The 15,241-nt window shown below is 36.6% G+C and overlaps 1 protein-coding gene across 1 annotated transcript in view; it reads right to left on the bottom strand.

The window, feature by feature from the left end:
• Positions 1–1,020: 1,020 nt before the first annotated feature.
• The window catches only part of LOC137428756 (synaptotagmin-6-like), a 126,121-nt gene continuing 111,900 nt past the window's right edge, over positions 1,021–15,241 (bottom strand). Inside the window, exon 8 of the mRNA XM_078777246.1 lies at positions 1,021–1,537. Coding sequence (XP_078633372.1) covers positions 1,021–1,537 — 517 coding nt within the window. The remainder of the gene's footprint in view (positions 1,538–15,241) is intronic.

Raw genomic sequence — 15,241 nt, 5'->3', positions numbered from 1 at the left:
CACACTCTTCACAAGTCAACGATGATCAAAATAAAGGTCTTTTAATGGCAGAGAATGCAAAGTAAGAAAGTGACAGTGATAAGGGAAGAGCAAAGACATGTCACTGGCAGAGTGATGATTGCACGTAACCACACAGTCGGAACTTAAGTGCTCCTGGGTAGAATGGATGAGCTTGTTCGGAGCCCATACCTGGGCAGCCATTGTGTTGCTGATGCTGGCATGGTTGCCGTCTGTCTCTGAGCTCCAAGCTTTACCGTCAGTTCCAACTATCTAAAGCTGACTTGACACGTCTGGCTCCAACCATTGACTTGCTGTCCGGGGGAACTGACTCGCTGACTTTTAAAACTCGAGGATGGACCATACTCCACAGTACCACCGAGTCCTCTGTGTTCCAGCTGTCCCTTGAAGCGACGGTCTAACTCCCGGAGTGGCGTGGACTCATGAGAAACTAAAATGGCACTCAGTGGAGAGCATCCCTCCGCCCACCTTTGGGGTGAATACACAACCTCCGCCCACCTTCGGTGCTGGAGGTAATGACAATGCAAGGAGTGGGAGGGGGTTATTGGCATTAATGAGGAGGCTGGCGATGAAGGTAATACCGGATTCATGGAATAACATGGCAGGCTGCATTAAATAGCTCCCCACATGACCATAAACAGATGACCATGAGGACCTTAGTCACCATGGATGTATGCAGATGTGACATTTACAACAACCACAGGTACCACAGAAGGGGGGTTGGTGCTGCTCATGCCGACACAATATTTCATCAATTGTATGTTTAAGCAAACATTCCCACACCTTAAATCACATATGATAGTCTTTCGTGTGTAAACCTCATCCACCATTGGGTCCACAAAGAGACACAGCTGCTGATTCATGAAATGTCTCCTGGTATTGAGATCCCTTTCCCAATTGTCTTACGATGTGTAGATGTGAAAGGTAGGGATTCCTTCACATAAAAGCGTAACACAGAACTTGATGAACAGACACGTATCCAGACAATGATCCCAAAGAAGTCTACAATGATTTATTGAAGGGAGGGTAGTACTCATGGAATCGAGGTGAGGTCACTGGGAAAAAAATATCACAACAGCGAATAAGAAGGGAAACCAGGGGGGTTTGAGCGAGACTATAAAATAAGAAAGGAGACGATAAGAAGGAAGACCAGAAGAGTTTGAGAGGTTTATAAAACCTCTTGGGAACAAGTTGGGGGTGTGAGGTGGTTATGGGATTTTTGTGATCTTTCCATGAGGCAGAGCCCGGGGGCTCTCGGTGCTTGATGTCCGTCCAGTCCACTATGTGGGTAAGAGGTGCACAGGGGAATGGGAGAACACGTGAAAGCAAAGTGTAAACCATCGGTAGAGGAGGTAACGGTCCTGAACGGATGGGAACTGGTATTCGTACCTCCTGCAGAGTGTGCCAGCGTGCGACGGGGTGTCGTGGGTATGCCAGCATCTCGTTCCAGTGCTCTCGCCCGAGGCCAGGCCACTCCATTCCAACCCCGCAGTGACCGATCACTTCGTTGTGACCCACCCTGAAATACAGGAAGGTTTTGTGTCTCCATGTCTTCTACCGACTCCTCTCCGGCCTTGCTCCCCCAGCTCTGTCTGTACTCTGTCCCCCAAATATTCCTACAGGTCGCACAAGATCTGCCAGCCACCCTCTGATGGTTAAACTGCCAAAATCAAGACTCTCTGCTCACCTTCACTCCTTCATTCCTCTTTTCTCCCGCCTCTGGAACAAACTCCCCCACTCCCTTCAATCCCACTCCTCCTCCAGGTCTTTAAAACAGCTGCTCACCACCATCTCTTATCTTCCCCCATCCAAAACCTTGACCTTTTCTACCCCGTTAATTCACCCCAGATCCACTTTTTTGAAATTCCAACTTCTTTCCTGGAAGTCCGAGCAGTGTCCATATGTTTTATACCTCTCCCACCTCCCCCAAACCCTCTCCCTCCCACAGATCTCCTGATGTCCCTGTTCTCCACTGTTGTACGTGTGTGCTTCCCCCTCTCTCCCCATCTTGTCTCCCGCTCCCTTTATCATATGTTTTATGTGTCAGTTTTTCTTTTTTTGTGATTAATATTAGCTCTTACACGAGCCTCGACCTTGTATACAAAAAAAATAAAAATAAAATGTGTATTTGATGTTTGTCCTTCGACTTGTATGAAACTATTTCCTCTTAACTGTAGGTACCGAACTCTCGACAATCGCATTTGTGAAAAAAAAAAATCATTCCCATGGACACGCTACCACCAGAGCTTGAGACTGCTTAGTCTTATGGTTGGACGACAGCAAATTGTCCAGCAACGTCATTAATGTGTCTCTAAGAAGTTAGATGTTGGAGGAAATTACGTTGTTGGAAACGATTTCCCCATTTAAATTGATGTAAATACCATTTGACGTGTCCCTCGTCGATTTTGTTTGCACTAAACGCACCTTGGAGACCACAAAGGCACATTTACCTCCATTTTCATTCAATAACATCCCAATCATAAAATACCTAAAAAAATCAAAATAATTAGATAAAAGCATCATATACGTACGGTACCAAAAAGTATCATGTAAAGTCTGATCCTTTCAATGACCTGATCTAACATGTTATAATGTCATGTATAGTCTGATCCTTTCAATGAGCTGATCGAACATGTTATAATGTCATGTATAGTCTGATCCTTTCAATGACCTGATATAACATGTTATAATGTCATGTATAGTCTGATCTAACATGTTATGTCATGCATGTTCTGATCCTTTCAATGACATGATCTAACATGTTATAATGTCATGTATAGTCTGATCTAACATGTTATAATGTCATGTATACTCTGATCTAACATGTTATAATGTCATGTATAGTCTGATATAACATATTATAATGTCATGTATAGTCTGATCTTACATGTTATAATGTCATGCGTGTTCTGATCCTTTCAATGACCTGATATAACATGTTATAATGTCATGTATAGTCTGATCTAACATGTTATAATGTCATGTATAGTCTGATCCTTTCAATGAGCTGATCTAACATGTTATAATGTAATGTATAGTCTGATCCTTTCAATGAGCTGATCTAACATGTTATAATGTCATGTATAGTCTGATCCTTTCAATGAGCTGATCTAACATGTTATAATGTCATGTATAGTCTGATATATCATGTTATAATGTCATGTAAAGTCTGATCCTTTCAATGACCTGATCTAACATGTAATGTCATGTATAGTCTGATCCTTTCAATGACCTGATCTAACATGTTCTAATGTCATGTGCAGTCTGATCCTTTCAATGACCTGATCTAACATGTTATAATGTCATGTATAGTCTGATCCTTTCAATGACCTGATCTAACATGTTATAATGTCATGTATAGTCTGATCTAACGTGTTATAATGTCATGCATGTTCTGATCCTTTCAATGACCTGATCTAACATGTTATAATGTCATGTATAGTCTGATCCAACATGTTATAATGTCATGTATAGTCTGATCCTTTCAATGACCTGATCTAACATGTTATAATGTCATGTATAGTCTGATCCTTTCAATGACCTGATCTAACATGTTATAATGTCATGTATAGTCTGATCTAACATGTTATAATGTCATGTATAGTCTGATCCTTTCAATGACCTGATCTAACATGTTATAATGTCATGTATAGTCTGATCCTTTCAATGACCTGATCGAACATGTTATAATGTCATGTATAGTCTGATCCTTTCAATGACCTGATCTAACATGTTATAATGTCATGTATAGTCTGATCCTTTCAATGACCTGATCTAACATGTTATAATGTCTTGTATAGTCTGATCCTTTCAATGACCTGATCTAACATGTTATAATGTCATGTATAGTCTGATCCTTTCAATGACCTGATCTAACATGTTATAATGTCATGTATAGTCTGATCGAACATGTTGTAATGTCATGCATGTTCTGATACTTTCAATGACCTGATCTAACATGTTATAATGTCATGTATAGTCTGATCCTTTCAATGACCTGATCTAACATGTTATAATGTCATGTATAGTCTGATCTAACATGTTATAATGTCATGCATGTTCTGATCCTTTCAATGATCTGATCTAACATGTTATAATGTCATGCATATTCTGCTCCTTTCAATGACCTGATCTAACATGTTATAATGTCATGTATAGTCTGATCTAACATGTTATAATGTCATGTATAGTCTGATCCTTTCAATGACCTGATCTAACATGTTATAATGTCATGTATAGTCTGATCCTTTCAATGACCTGATCTAACATGTTATAATGTCATGTATAGTCTGATCCTTTCAATGACCTGATCTAACATGTTATAATGTCATGTATAGTCTGATCCTTTCAATGACCTGATCTAACATGTTATAATGTCATGTATAGTCTGATCCTTTCAATGACCTGATCTAACATGTTATAATGTCATGTATAGTCTGATCCTTTCAATGACCTGATCTAACATGTTATAATGTCTTGTATAGTCTGATCCTTTCAATGACCTGATCTAACATGTTATAATGTCATGTATAGTCTGATCCTTTCAATGACCTGATCTAACATGTTATAATGTCATGTATAGTCTGATCGAACATGTTGTAATGTCATGCATGTTCTGATACTTTCAATGACCTGATCTAACATGTTATAATGTCATGTATAGTCTGATCCTTTCAATGACCTGATCTAACATGTTATAATGTCATGTATAGTCTGATCTAACATGTTATAATGTCATGCATGTTCTGATCCTTTCAATGATCTGATCTAACATGTTATAATGTCATGCATATTCTGCTCCTTTCAATGACCTGATCTAACATGTTATAATGTCATGTATAGTCTGATCTAACATGTTATAATGTCATGTATAGTCTGATCCTTTCAATGACCTGATCTAACATGTTATAATGTCATGTATAGTCTGATCCTTTCAATGACCTGATCTAACATGTTATAATGTCATGTATAGTCTGATCCTTTCAATGACCTGATCTAACATGTTATAATGTCATGTATAGTCTGATCCTTTCAATGACCTGATCTAACATGTTATAATGTCATGTATAGTCTGATCCTTTCAATGACCTGATCTAACATGTTATAATGTCATGTATAGTCTGATCCTTTCAATGACCTGATCTAACATGTTATAATGTCTTGTATAGTCTGATCCTTTCAATGATCTGATCTAACATGTTATAATGTCATGTATAGTCTGATCTAACATGTTATAATGTCATGTATAGTCTGATCCTTTCAATGACCTGATCTAACATGTTATAATGTCATGTATAGTCTGATCTAACATGTTGTAATGTCATGCATGTTCTGATACTTTCAATGACCTGATCGAACATGTTATAATGTCATGTATAGTCTGATCCTTTCAATGACCTGATCTAACATGTTATAATGTCATGTATAGTCTGATCTAGCATGTTATAATGTCATGCATGTTCTGATCCTTTCAATGATCTGATCTAACATGTTATAATGTCATGTATAGTCTGATCTAACATGTTATAATGTCATGCATATTCTGATCCTATCAATGACCTGATCCAACATGTCATAATGTCATGCATAGTCTGATCTAGCATGTTATAATACCATGCATGTTCCGAGTCTTTCAATGACGTGATCTAACATGTTATATTGTCATGCATGTTCTGCTCCTTTCAATGACCTGATCTAACATGTTCTAATGTCATGTACAGTCTGATCCTTTCAATGACCTGATCTAGCATGTTATAATGTCATGCATGTTCTGATTCTTTCAATGACCTGATCTAACATGTTCTAATGTCATGTACAGTCTGATCCTTTCAATGACCTGATCTAACATGTTATAATACCATGCATGTTCCGAGTCTTTCAATGACGTGATCTAACATGTTATATTGTCATGCATGTTCTGCTCCTTTCAATGACCTGATCTAACATTCTTCCTGATAATACACTTCTTACAAATGACCGTTTTAAACAAGTAGTTGCACAAATAAAATTGTCACAAATTATCCGAATTTCTATTCTATAATCCAGATTGTACCCCCAGTGGGAATGAGTGATCACAACTGTGTGCTTTGGATACCCTTAGACTGGGCCGCACAGTGTAATGTCGTATAAAAAAAATACAATACGTCCCCTAAAAGACAGTGGTTTGCAAAGTTTTGGTAGATGGATAACGCAATTCACATGGGCGCAGGTATTTAAAGTTATTGATCCTGGTACAAAATGTGATCTTTTATGTGAAATAGTCAAAGAACAACTTGATCAGCATTTTCCAAAACAAGTTATCCGTTTTCATAAGACTGATAAACCATGGATAACCTCCCAAGTTAAGTCCATCATAAAACAAAGACAGTATTCATGGTATCAAGGTAATACAGCGCTTTTGCGTTACCTAAGAAATAAGCCCATAAGATCTGTTTCTCAAGGTAAGAAAGGTTATTTTAATACCAGGTACGCAAACTAAAATCTGATAACCCTGCAGGTTTGTACATACAGATTTAAACATTTATTCAAGGTGCACAGGTCCCAGCATCGATATCGATAGCAGGTATTGATTCCGGCGATCCACAACAATACAAAAACACAGGTAACACAATCAACGAACATTTTATTGCTATAGCAGATCATTTACCCAGAATTGATAGAACAAAAGTACCTGCATACCTACCCTCCCTGTTAATATCTCCTGGTGTCCAACTCCAACAGGTCTATAATCAATTATGTAAACTTGAATTACAAAAAGCAAGCATTTCTGGAGACCTACCTGTGTGAGTAATCCGTGCGTTTCCTTATGAATTAAGTTTTCCCCTGGCTGGTGTTCAAAATGCATCATTTGAACGAGCGAAACTTCCAGATCGTTGGAAGTATGCAGAAGTGACGCCCATTTAAAGGGCATAAGCACCGACGTTGTGGGAATCGAGACCAATAGCACCGACGAGCTACTTCACAAAAGTTGCGGAATCATTTATTGCAAAATGGCTCCTTAAGGACATTAAAAAAAAATTCATCCTAATCATTATCGAAGTCAAAGAAAGATATCAACTTGTCATCATCTAATAGGAATGCTTCATTAGTTTTGTGAAAATGCCGATAATCCAAAATCAATATCCACCATAGTTCTGACAGATTTTTCAAAAGCCTTCGATCAAATTGATCATAATGTTCCTGTTTGTAAATTGATTCACCTTGGAGTACAGTACGTCCATGTATTATCTCCTGGATTATTAGCTTTTTGGAATTTCGTCAGAAGCACACTTCCCGGTGTGTACCCTGGTTTAGAATAGGTACACCGTATCCCTGCGTGTCGTAGGAGGCGACTAAAGGGTTGGCTTCAGGAAGGGCATCCGGCCACATTCCCTCAAAAAGAGAACCATGAAACATGGTGGTGGGATGATGAAGTTGGAAAGGGGATTGACGAGAAGAGGAAGAAGTTCAAGGAGTGGCAGAAGGCGAAGGGTACGGGAGCAGAAAAAGCAGAGCATGAAAGTTATAAGGCAGCCAGGAAGGCTGCAAAGAAAGAGGTAGCAAAGGTGCAGGAGGCATGTCGGAAAATGTTCGGAGAACGCTCGGATTCAGAAGAGGGTCAGAGAGCGGTATTCAGGCTTGCAAAGCAGATAGCGAAAGAGAGGTGTGATGTGATGGGGGTGAGTTGCTTGAAGGATGAAGTGGGACAAATCGTTGTGGACCCAGATGGAATTAAAGGAAGATGGAAAAGATATATGGAAATGCTGTTGAATACAGAGAATGAATGGGATGGCAACATAGAGAGTAACCCAGTTTTAGGACCCGCAGAGAAGATAACTGAGAAGGAAGTTGAGGAAGCAATAAAAGCAATACAACAACAACAACAGGCATTTTAAAGGCCATTTTCTCTGCAAGAGCGGGGGTTAGCCCTGTAAATGAAGCAATAAAAGCAATGAAGAGTAGAAAAGAGGGAGGGCCAACGGGAGTTGTGGGAGATATGTTGAATGCAGCAGGAAGTTGGGGTGTGAAGAAAATGACAGAGATCTGTAATCTGGTGGTGAAACAACAACAACAACAACAACATGCATTTTAAGGCCATTTTCCCTGCTAGAGCGGGGGTTGGCCTTGCGGTCCCCATGACAATCTTCTCCATTTTCCCCTATTTTCGGCATCTCTCCTTGTCAACCCCCTTGCCCGCATCCCTTCCCCCACCATCCCGAGCCAAGCCTCTCTCGGTCCTCCCCGTCCTCCACCTCCTTCCACATTCACTTCCATTACTCCTCTCAACCAGCCACTTTCATTCCTCCTCAACACATGACCAAACCATCTCAACCTGTTCCTCTCCACAGCACCAATCACAGGCTCTACTCCCATCATCCCTCGCAATTCATCATTTGTCTTCCTCTCTCTCAACGACACTCTGCACATCCACCGAACCACTCGCACTTCCACCCTTTCCAGCCTTCGTTGCTGTTCTACATTCATGACCCATGTCTCGCTCCCACAAATCATAACACTTCTCACACATGCAGCATACACCCCTCCCCCCAGCCCCAACGACACTCCCCTCCCCATCAGCATGCCACCCAGCTCCCGAAACTTCCTCCATGCACATCTCACTCTAGCAACCGTTGCCGAGTCTGATCCATCCTCTCCACTCAGCATGCCTCCGAGGCAGCAAAATGTTGGTGAAAAGAAGACGTGGCGAAAGAAGGCCGCATTCCAGTGGATTGGGAACTGAGTACCCTCATCCCTCTATACAAGGGGAAAGGTGACCCTCTGGAGTGTGGCTCGTACCGAGCGATAAAGTTATTGGAGCATGGAATGAAGGTTTTGGAAAGGGTGTTGGAGAGGAGGATAAGGAAGAAGGTGAAGATCGACGAAATGCAGTTTGCATTTATGCCAGGAAGAGGAATGACAGATGCGCTCTTTATTGTGAGGCAGTTGCAGGAGAAGTACATGGAGAAGAGGAAGAAGTTGTTTCTTGGGTTTGTTGATCTGGAGAAAGCATTCGATAGGGTTTCACGCGAAGTATTGACATGGGCATTGAGGAAGTTAGGAGTGGAGGAATGGTTGATCAGAGTAGTGATGGCAATGTACAAAAGAGCACGCACAGCTGTAAGGACGAAGCACGGGAACAGTGGTGAGTTTGAGGTGAAGATGGGAGTGCATCAGGGGTCGGTACTAAGTCCACTACTATTTGTAGCTGTGATGGAGGTGCTGGCTCAGAACGTAAAGGAGGGTTTACCCTGGGAGTTGTTGTATGCAGATGATCTGGTGTTGATTGCGGAAAGTATGGATGGACTGAAGGAAAAGATGAACAGTGGAAGGAATGTATGGAGACAAAAGGTCTGAAGGTGAATATCGGAAAAACGAAGGTGATGGCAAGTGGTAAAGCATGTGGTGAGGTGGAAAGAACTGGGAAGTGGCCCTGTGCTGTGTGCAGGAAAGGTGTCGGAGTGAACTCCATTCAATGTACAATGTGCGCTGAGTGGGTTCATCAAAAATGTAGTGGTCTGAGAGGGTCATTAACCAGTGTGGCAGCTACATTCAAATGCAAGGTGTGCACAGAGCGAGCTGCAGATGTAGGAAATGTTGAGTTGGATCTTGGAGACAGCGTGAAGCTGGAAGGTGTGAAAACATTTTGCTACCTCGGAGACATGCTGAATGGAGAAGGTGGATCAGACTCGGCAATGGTTGCTAGAGTGAGATGTGCATGGAAGAAGTTTCAGGAACTGAGTGGCGTGCTGATGAGGAGGGGAGTGTCGTTAAAGCTGAAGGGAAAGGTGTATGCTGCATGTGTGAGAAGTGTTATGATTTATGGGAGCGAGACGTGGGTAATGAACGTAGAGCAGCAACGAAGGCTGGAAAGGGTGGAAATGCGAATGGTTCGGTGGATGTGCGGAGTATCGTTGAGAGAGAGGAAGACAAATGATGAATTGCGAAAGATGATGGGAATAGAGCCTGTGATTGATGCTGTGAAGAGGTACAGTTTGAGATGGTTTGGTCATGTGTTGAGGAAGGATGAAAGTGACTGGTTGAGAAGAGTGATGGAAATGAATGTAGAAGGAAGTAGAGGACGGGGAAGACAGAGAAAGACTTGGCTGAAGATGGTGGAAGAAGAAATGCGGGCAAGGGGGTTAACAAGGAGAGATGCAGAAAATAGGGCAAAATGGAGAAGATTGTCATGGGGACCGCAAGGCTAACCCCCGCTCTAGCAGGGGAAATGGCCTTAAAATGCATGTTGTTGTTGTTGTTTGGAATTCTGTCAGCAGTGCGTGAAATATAAGTGAATCACATCAGATATGAAAAATAGTCATGCTGGAGTAGCACAGGGTACAAAATTAGGTCCTATTTTTGTTTTTGGTAATGATCAATGATGCATGTGAGAATTGTCCCATCCAGTATTTTAAATAAGTCGATGATCTTACCCTGTCACAGATGCAGAAATCCTTACTTTCTTTTCAGAATTGGACATCTGATAATAACATGAAACTGAATGAGCTGAAATGTTACACGAGGACAGTTTCCTTCACAAAGCAACCAGTGCAACAACAAACACTCTATATAAAGAACACTCAGTTACCTAGTGTGCAATCAAAGTGCTTGGTGTGACAATACAGGAAAACTTGAAATGGGATGGATGCTCATATCGGAGAAATGCTATAAAAATGTAATAGAAAGTTGTACATTTTACATAATCTTAAATCGTTTAATTTACCCATCTGTGACCTTGTGACAATTTATATTGGCTACATAATACCAGTGTTGGAGTATTGTGTACCTGTTTTCAATGCAGCATTAACTAAAGCACAGTTGAACAATTTAGAACGGGTTCAAAAAAGAGCGTGTCAAATAATGGTAGGACAACGTTACACATCTTACCATCTTGCTTTGGAAACATGTAAATTACAAACCCTGGAGGAACGACGATATAAGTTGTGTAAAGACATTGCATTCGCTATTGAAACCCATAATTTGCGTACAAAGTGGTTACCTGCTATGAGAGATATACCTTTCAATCTCAGGAAAGCACGACAGTACACACAGTACAAATGCAGAACAAAAAGATTTCAAACAAGCACATTGACATTTTTTATTGATATTCTTCATAGTTTGTAATACTTAGTCACAATTCTCAGTTTTTTATATATTATATATTTTTCTTCTGTTTGAAACATGCCATGTTTGTTGTTTAATTCTACATTTTTTTGTTAATTCACTATTTGAATTTTATATATTTTCAATCTTTGATTACAAATTATGAATATGTATGCATGTGTAATTCAGCCATTCGCTGCCAGACAAGCTTTCAATAAACCATTTTTAATTGGTATTCTTCATAGTTTGCAATACTGAGTCACAATTCTCCGTTTTTTATATATTTTATATTTTTCTTCTGTTTGAAACATGCCATGTTTGTTGTTTAATTTTACATTTTTTTGTTAATTCACTATTTGAATTTTATATATTTTCAATCTTTGATTACAAATTATGAATACGTATGCATGTGTAATTCAGCCATTCGCTGCCAGACAAGCTTTCAATAAACCATTTTTAATTGGTATTCTTAATAGTTTGTAATACTTAGTCACAATTCTCAGTTTTTTATATATTTTATATTTTTCTTCTGTTTGAAACATGTCATGTTTGTTGTTTAATTTTACATTTTTTTGTTAATTCACTATTTGAATTTTATATATTTTCAATCTTTGATTACAAATTATGAATATGTATGCACGTGTAATTCAGCCATTCGCTGCCAGACAAGCTTTCAATAAACCATTTTTAATTGGTATTCTTCATAGTTTGCAATACTGAGTCACAATTCTCAGTTTTTTATATATTTTATATTTTTCTTCTGTTTGAAACATGTCATGTTTGTTGTTTAATTTTACATTTTTTTGTTAATTCACTATTTGAATTTTATATATTTTCAATCTTTGATTACAAATTATGAATATGTATGCACGTGTAATTCAGCCATTCGCTGCCAGACAAGCTTTCAATAAACCATTTTTAATTGGTATTCTTAATAGTTTGCAATACTTAGTCACAATTCTCAGTTTTTTATATATTTTATATTTTTCTTCTGTTTGAAACATGTCATGTTTGTTGTTTAATTTTACATTTTTTTGTTAATTCACCATTTGAATTTTATATATTTTCAATCTTTGATTGCAAATTATGAATATGTATGCATGTGTAATTCAGCCATTCGCTGCCAGACAAGCTTTCAATAAACCATTTTTAATTGGTATTCTTCATAGTTTGTAATACTTAGTCACAATTCTCAATTTTTTATATATTTTATATTTTTCTTCTGTTTGAAACATGCCATGTTTGTTGTTTAATTTTACATTTTTTTGTTAATTCACTATTTGAATTTTATATATTTTCAATCTTTGATTGCAAATTATGAATATGTATGCATGTGTAATTCAGCCATTCGCTGCCAGACAAGCTTTCAATGAACCATTTTTAATTGGTATTCTTCATAGTTTGTTATACTTAGTCACAATTCTCAGTTTTTTATATATTTTATATTTTTCTTCTGTATGAAACATGCCATGTTTGTTGTTTAATTTTACATTTTTTTGTTAATTCACCATTTGAATTTTATATATTTTCAATCTTTGATTGCAAATTATGAATATGTATGCACGTGTAATTCAGCCATTCGCTGCCAGACAAGCTTTCAATAAACCATTTTTAATTGGTATTCTTCATAGTTTGCAATACTGAGTCACAATTCTCAGTTTTTTATATATTTTATATTTTTCTTCTGTTTGAAACATGCCATGTTTGTTGTTTAATTCTACATTTTTTTGTTAATTCACTATTTGAATTTTATATATTTTCAATCTTTGATTACAAATTATGAATATGTATGCACGTGTAATTCAGCCATTTGCTGCCAGACAAGCTTTCAATAAACCATTTTTAATTGGTATTCTTAATAGTTTGCAATACTGAGTCACAATTCTCAGTTTTTTATATATTATATATTTTTCTTCTGTTTGAAACATGCCATGTTTGTTGTTAAATTTTACATTTTTTTGTTAATTCACTATTTGAATTTTATATATTTTCAATCTTTGATTGCAAATTATGAATATGTATGCACGTGTAATTCAGCCATTCGCTGCCAGACAAGCTTTCAATAAACCATTTTTAATTGGTATTCTTAATAGTTTGCAATACTTAGTCACAATTCTCAGTTTTTTATATATTTTATATTTTTCTTCTGTTTGAAACATGCCATGTTTGTTGTTTAATTTTACATTTTTTTGTTAATTCACTATTTGAATTTTATATATTTTCAATCTTTGATTACAAATTATGAATACGTATGCATGTGTAATTCAGCCATTCGCTGCCAGACAAGCTTTCAATAAACCATTTTTAATTGGTATTCTTAATAGTTTGTAATACTTAGTCACAATTCTCAGTTTTTTATATATTTTATATTTTTCTTCTGTTTGAAACATGTCATGTTTGTTGTTTAATTTTACATTTTTTTGTTAATTCACTATTTGAATTTTATATATTTTCAATCTTTGATTACAAATTATGAATATGTATGCACGTGTAATTCAGCCATTCGCTGCCAGACAAGCTTTCAATAAACCATTTTTAATTGGTATTCTTCATAGTTTGCAATACTGAGTCACAATTCTCAGTTTTTTATATATTTTATATTTTTCTTCTGTTTGAAACATGTCATGTTTGTTGTTTAATTTTACATTTTTTTGTTAATTCACTATTTGAATTTTATATATTTTCAATCTTTGATTACAAATTATGAATATGTATGCACGTGTAATTCAGCCATTCGCTGCCAGACAAGCTTTCAATAAACCATTTTTAATTGGTATTCTTAATAGTTTGCAATACTTAGTCACAATTCTCAGTTTTTTATATATTTTATATTTTTCTTCTGTTTGAAACATGTCATGTTTGTTGTTTAATTTTACATTTTTTTGTTAATTCACCATTTGAATTTTATATATTTTCAATCTTTGATTGCAAATTATGAATATGTATGCATGTGTAATTCAGCCATTCGCTGCCAGACAAGCTTTCAATAAACCATTTTTAATTGGTATTCTTCATAGTTTGTAATACTTAGTCACAATTCTCAATTTTTTATATATTTTATATTTTTCTTCTGTTTGAAACATGCCATGTTTGTTGTTTAATTTTACATTTTTTTGTTAATTCACTATTTGAATTTTATATATTTTCAATCTTTGATTGCAAATTATGAATATGTATGCATGTGTAATTCAGCCATTCGCTGCCAGACAAGCTTTCAATGAACCATTTTTAATTGGTATTCTTCATAGTTTGTTATACTTAGTCACAATTCTCAGTTTTTTATATATTTTATATTTTTCTTCTGTATGAAACATGCCATGTTTGTTGTTTAATTTTACATTTTTTTGTTAATTCACCATTTGAATTTTATATATTTTCAATCTTTGATTGCAAATTATGAATATGTATGCACGTGTAATTCAGCCATTCGCTGCCAGACAAGCTTTCAATAAACCATTTTTAATTGGTATTCTTCATAGTTTGCAATACTGAGTCACAATTCTCAGTTTTTTATATATTTTATATTTTTCTTCTGTTTGAAACATGCCATGTTTGTTGTTTAATTCTACATTTTTTTGTTAATTCACTATTTGAATTTTATATATTTTCAATCTTTGATTACAAATTATGAATATGTATGCACGTGTAATTCAGCCATTTGCTGCCAGACAAGCTTTCAATAAACCATTTTTAATTGGTATTCTTAATAGTTTGCAATACTGAGTCACAATTCTCAGTTTTTTATATATTATATATTTTTCTTCTGTTTGAAACATGCCATGTTTGTTGTTAAATTTTACATTTTTTTGTTAATTCACTATTTGAATTTTATATATTTTCAATCTTTGATTGCAAATTATGAATATGTATGCACGTGTAATTCAGCCATTCGCTGCCAGACAAGCTTTCAATAAACCATTTTTAATTGGTATTCTTAATAGTTTGCAATACTTAGTCACAATTCTCAGTTTTTTATATATTTTATATTTTTCTTCTGTTTGAAACATGCCATGTTCGTTGTTTAATTTTACATTTTTTTGTTAATTCACTATTTGAATTTTATATATTTTCAATCTTTGATTGCAAATTATGAATATGTATGCATGTGTAATTCAGCCATTCGCTGCCAGACAAGCTTTCAATG

This window comes from Myxine glutinosa, chromosome 5 (genome assembly GCF_964187855.1).
Source record: "Myxine glutinosa chromosome 5, kmMyxGlut1.1, whole genome shotgun sequence".
Taxonomy (NCBI): Eukaryota; Metazoa; Chordata; class Myxini; order Myxiniformes; family Myxinidae; genus Myxine; species Myxine glutinosa.
Note: the sequence above shows the minus strand (reverse complement) of the source record. Positions and strands in the feature narration are given on the sequence as shown.